The sequence below is a fragment of the Ceratotherium simum genome, chromosome 32, assembly GCF_057802395.1.
Source record: "Ceratotherium simum simum isolate JZ-2026a chromosome 32, ASM5780239v1, whole genome shotgun sequence".
NCBI lineage: Eukaryota > Metazoa > Chordata > Mammalia > Perissodactyla > Rhinocerotidae > Ceratotherium > Ceratotherium simum.
Window position 1 is genome coordinate 25,744,752 of NC_141931.1, and position 6,000 is coordinate 25,750,751.

At 43.0% G+C, this 6,000-nt stretch overlaps 1 protein-coding gene across 2 annotated transcripts in view; it reads right to left on the reverse strand.

Annotated features, from left to right (window-relative positions):
* The window catches only part of TAF3 (TATA-box binding protein associated factor 3), a 182,995-nt gene extending 177,448 nt beyond the window's left edge, over nucleotides 1–5,547 (reverse strand). Inside the window, exons 1-2 of one of the 2 annotated variants that reach the window (XM_087420842.1) lie at nucleotides 5,232–5,547; nucleotides 762–1,004 (exon numbers count right to left, since the gene is read on the reverse strand). In XM_087420842.1, the coding sequence (XP_087276968.1) occupies nucleotides 762–1,004; nucleotides 5,232–5,397 (409 nt within the window). In that variant the 5' untranslated portion in view covers nucleotides 5,398–5,547. The remainder of the gene's footprint in view (nucleotides 1–761; nucleotides 1,005–5,231) is intronic. The other variant, XM_004425376.3, reaches the window with a different exon arrangement.
* Nucleotides 5,548–6,000: the final 453 nt, after the last annotated feature.

Here is a 6,000-nt window from a genome sequence, read left to right on the forward strand (position 1 = left end):
GGGATCCGACCCCGGGCCACCAGAAGCGGAGTGCACACACTTGACCGCTATGCCACGGGGCCGGCCCCTACTTTTCCATTTTTACAAGAAAAAATATTGTGTACTCGCGTTAGAGACCACAACTTACTTATGTATCTCTTTAGAATCTTAGTGAACCTAAATGACCAACACATAAAATTATTCAGGAAAAAAGGAACTCTGCAATGACTGATTACTATGTCTGATTAGCTATTATTTTATAATCACAAATTCTCTATGACCAAACAATAAACATTTCTACTCATCATAAAAAAATGGAGATAAATCTGCATAATATTAGTGAATGTTCACTCACTCACTGTTTCCAGTATCATCCAACTCACCTTTATAATAAGGGGGGGGGGGGAGCTACTCCCATTTTTCTGTTTCAAAGGTTTTCTAATTTACTTAACATCCCATTCTCATACACTACGTCTATTGAAAGGCTTCTCTCTGTGATCACACTCTGTTCTCCCCTACTTAAAACTGAGAAAGGAAATAAAGGCCTCATCAGACATAACCTTGATCATGCCACCGCTCTGCCTGGTGATGCCAGCCGCAAGTCTGTTGTCTTAAAGGTTAGAATAATTTGTAACTAACATGAAAATATTTTGATTGCATTTCTAGAATGTATATGTTGGCATAGCATTTCATATAATTCAGTTAGGAAAACTAAGAAGATTAAAAACCCCATTAAAATAATTACAAATACACGAGCAAGAAACAGACAAAAAATTACAAACCTTCTTGAGAAGACACAATGGGTGGCATGTAATCAGGAATGTATTCTTTTCTTTCTTCCGCATCTTTACTTCCAGGTTGAGGAAACTGAAGTACATTGTTCTTGCTAACAGGAAACGAAGGAATTTGATGTGGGAAAGTGACGGGTTCAATATTGTGAATATAGTCTTCTAGTTCATGGAGACTAACCCCCATAAGTTGGAAAGCTTCACCAACATCATCCAAAATTGGGTCTGTTCGGCCATCTGAAACAAAGTCAAAAGCAAAGCAAATTATTTTAGGAAAATTCCATGAATATTTTTTAAAATATTAAGAAAAAACTATTAAGTAAATATGCAGCTCAGAATCACATATACTATACATTTAAGACCTAGGTATTGGAAAGAATTTAATAGATTTTAAATAGAACACCATATTGTTTAAATATTAGAATGCTGATTCCTAAAGTCAATTTTATATATGATCTGACAACCAACCACAACACCACAGACAATTCATACTAACAATCAGCTGGTATAGAATAAATATCAAAGGAGGTGACAGACGGTCAACAGCACCTGGGACAGTGGCTGACACAAAGTAAATGCCCAATAAATATTACTATTATTATTTTTTATCAAATAACTAGAATGCTGTGCTAAGTAAATGTCCCTTTTCTCTACTGTTCAATAATGTGTCTCTGAAACCTAAAACAGTGGCTGGCATATAGCCGGCACTCAATAAATATTTGTTGAATGAATTATACCATTGAATCAATTTTTCAGATCCAAGAATATTTACAGAAAGGATTTAGATCATAAAGATAATTTACACATACATTTTAAATGTAATTAGAAGACGCCATATAAAATGGATAGAGACAAAAAGATTAAAAGTTAGATACGGCGAGATTCTCTTTACAAAATGAAGTTTCTCCTATGCCTACCCTTGGCAGAACTTAAGTTCTCTACATCTTTTAAAACGTCTAAGAAAATTCCAGTAGCCTACAATATTTTTTTACTGGAATCTCCTATGATCACTTTAAATTCAGTATGTCTGAAACTAAACCATGCTCTGAAATGAAAAAGAATAACCCAAAGTTTGTAAAAATTAGACACATGGTTGCTCACACACACGCAGAAAAGTTCTGGAAGGATATACATCCAACAGTTAACAATCTAGGGGAATGAAAGGTGTAGTACAGGGAAGAAAAGAGTTGAAGCGGGAGACTTTCACTTCTAACTTCAAACACTTCCGGAGTATTTGAATTTTTCTACAAGTATGGGTTACTTCTATGTATAAACAAAATTAATAGTCATTCTTTCTCTTAATGACATTGATATGTATTTCAACTCTTCTGTCCCTATTAAAAGAATTATTATTCTCTCAGTCTAAAAAATATAACCATCTTGAATTCTTCCATATGCTTTGCAATGTCAACCCAAGCCCTTCTGGTACTTTCTGCTCCCTTTTTTGGCCTCAGATTTCAGAATTTTTTCTTTCTCTCTATTTCTACTATCACTATCTCAGTACAGTTTCCAGTTCTCCCCACTTAAGTCTCTCTTGCACTTCACCGACAGCACAGTTTTCTTAATATACCACTTTCGTCACACTGTTCCCCTCCTCAGGAGTATGCAGTGTTTTCTACAAGTGATTTAATTTCTCTGTGTGTTAAGTCCCTCTCGAACCTCATTCACTCTGTTTAACAGTTTCCTCTAACACGCTCCACATGAACTGGCTACACATGTCAAGCTAGCCATCTCACTGCTACTCTGATCACGCTTAACCCCACGTGGGCATCTAGGTTCTGCTTTTCCCTAACCTGACATGTTCTCCACCTTTAAACAACCATACTTCACAGCTCAACTTAAATCTCATCTTTCCTGAGAAGTAATCCTGCCCCAGAACCCACAGCCCACACCCATCTCTCCTTTACTCTATTCCTTTTGCATTTACTGCCTAGACCATGCAATTATTACATTAGAGTACCAGTCTTGAAGAGTCATTCTGAAAGATTTAGCATCTGCTTTTGGTGCACATACAGATATTTAATACATAATACGATATACGCAGAAAATCTGCCCCTGAAAGCTATGACAAATCATTACCTTAGGGGAATTTAAAAATACATTATTTATTGAATTAATAGTAACTTCCAATACTTGCTTTAACTTGAGAACTCTTTTTTTTTTAAAGGAACAAATTCCATCAGTTTGTTTTTGTGGACATTTTGACACCCTTGTACACGCCTTATGGGCAGGGATTGTGCCTAAGTAATTTCATGTCTCCAACATCTAGCACAGAGCTTAGTTCATAAGTGGTGTTCAACAAATGTTTGTCAAAAAGACAAAAAGGATTTAAAGGAATAGAATATAAGACTGCACAGCAGTAACCTGAGGTTACAGAATTCGAGTTTAAAAGTAGGATAGTATAGCAAAAAGAATCTAAAAAAGCCTGTAACTAATAAGTATAACAGGAATTAGCATTTTGAAAAAGTCACCAAACCACAGTGGGGAATAATGTATCTGATAATTGCATTCTCACTAAAAGCAAGAAAATCGACTACAGAAAATTGGGTAATTAGGAAAAAGGTTCACATTAACGCATAACAATGATCATGCGATGACTGTGGAATACCTGACGACTTGGAGCACCAGCACATACTCTTGTTCTGTGTATAAGGCAGGAAAGGTAACTATGTATTCAGGGGATATTTTGATTACCTAAAGGTACAGGACATCTGTCTTATTTAAGGAACTCGGTGGCAAAAATACAATCTGGACTAGGCATAACCGTAACAGTATACTCAAGGACCATGAAGGGGGACGAGAGGGAAAAGAAGCAAAAGCCAGGGGAGTAATGTGCTGGTGGGGTACTTTCAAGATAACAGTGAATGAGAGTTACTTGGGAGTTCCAAATTTAGATTAGAAGTATCAGTGAAACCAAGCATTCAAAAACTACACATTTTTAAAACTCAAAAAGTGAAGTGGTTAAATAGCTATTATGGTAGTGGGTTATCAGTTCATTCATTTATTCAAATATTTCCAAGGTGCCTATTATATTATGGCACCATACTAGGTTACAGAATACAAATAAATTTGTCTCCTGGGGAGGAGGAAGGAGAGGGACATACACAGATGATTACAAAACAAGGTGTTGAAAAACATAACAGAAATATGCAGAGAATTATGAGAGTAGATAACATGAGTTTCCTAAAGCAAGTGATAAGTCAATCTCAAAATATAAGTAGTACTACTGGTGGACCAGGGGGCAAAGACACTGTAGGACACAGCATGCATATAGGCATGGATAGCTTAAAATGTTCCAGAAGAGGCAGGTAGCTCAGCATGGTTGCAGAATAGGATGGCAGGACGGCAGAAGATAAGCAAAATCCTAGTTCACAAAGGAAACCGAGCACTGCTTAAGAGTTTAGATTTTCAGCCTGTAACCAATTGAAATATTTTTAAGAATAACACGACCTGATCTGTGTTATGGACAGATTATTTGGGCAGCACTATGGAAGCTGGAACGGAATTTGGGGCTTAAGAAGTAAAGTGTATCCATGGGTCTCAATTTTCCAGTCTAGGAACTACTTCTAACAAAACAAAATATCCTATGAAACACTTCACCCAGTTCTTCAGCTTATCGCCTTAAAAATAATGACCTGAAACTTAAATGAGGAGTAGTTCCCCTCCACACCCACACTTCACATCAATGAGATGATGTGTGGCTTCTATTAAATATTCCAAATTATTAAATGCCATCAGCTATAGACACTACCAGACATAAACTTAACAACCATAAGTACTTGCAGCCCAGATTACCTGGAGAACCTTGTAAACTGCCTACGACCCCTCGACCACACTTCGATGACCACTGACACGAAAACAGAAAGGAGGAAAGCAATGGGCGACTGAGATGTAAATGAAAGTTTTACTGAAACTGAGAAAGTCGGCCTTGAGAAAGAGTCAACGGAGGTGCCGCCTACGAGAACAGATACACAGAGGAGAGGCAGGGTCCCTAACGGAGCAGAGCTGTCAACGAGTATGTGTGGTTATGAGCTGAAGAATGGCCAGCCTGGTAAGAAACGGCCGGTAGACGGAGCGCCTGTGACAACTAGTTGTAGTAGTTTGCGGGCAAGGGAGGAAAAGGACCGAAGTAGAAGAGGCTGTGAGGCATTCTGGAGGTGGTTCTACACGCAGCAAAAACGAGGCGAGGAGAAGGACCGAGGCGCATCTCTGATCAGAGAAGGGTGGGAGCGCGAGGAGCCGGGAGCGCAGGCAGGGCTCCCGGCTGGCGGCGGGAAGTTAGCGGATGACTAGAGTTTCCAGGGGCAGTGGAAGCGGAGGGGCGTCAGCGGCCGAGACGACACCCGATCTCGGGGTGGGGGTGAAGGACCAGCACCTCGGGGACGCCGAGCGAGCGCAGGGGAGCCCCGAGGTGTCACTCGTGACTGGCAGAGGCAGCCCTCCCGCACCCAGCCCGGTACTCACAGAGCTCAGAGTACCGATGGCAGCCCCGTCCCAACTGCTGCAGGTAGCGCTGCAGCACGTCCGTGAGGAGGTGGCAGGCGCTGAGTTGCACCGAGTCCCAGCCCAGCGCCTGGCAGATCTGCGCCACCGAGACCCTCAACAACGACCTGGAGTAACTCTCGCACATCCCGCTCCGTGGACTCCACCGCAGCCCCTGCTGCCACTGCTCTCCACCCCCACGGCCTAACCTTAGCAGAGCCCCCGATTCATCCTCTGCGGCCCCCGCGGCGGGGAAATCGTCCCCCCCCGACCCCTGGCGACCACCTCAAAGCCTCAGCAGCACGGAGCGCGCCAGCCTGAGAGCCGCCATTTTGGACTCGCTCCGCCTCCCGCTGGACGGTCGCCGGGGCGAGGCAGCACTAGCCAAGTGCTGAGCGCGCCGATGAGGAAGCTCCGCCCCGCTGGAGCGGAGCGATGGTGTCGGCATCGGCTCTCGGGCCTGGACGGATGCAGGAAGCGGCTGTGCAGAGCGCAGGTGGAGGATGCGCCCCGAGGGCAGGTGCATGGGGCGCTCCCGGGGGGGCGCGCGTGTGGCGAGGAAGGAAGAGCGGACTGTCAGTGGTTTAGGGGCAAAAGAGGGAGCCAGAACATGATGTTGAAATGGGGTGTTAAAGTGGGAACCTAGGGCCGGCCCCGTGGCTTGGCGGTTAAGTGCGTGCGCTCCGCTGCTGGCGGCCCGGGTTCGGATCCCGGGTGCGCGCCGACGCGCCACTTCTCCGGCCATGCTGAG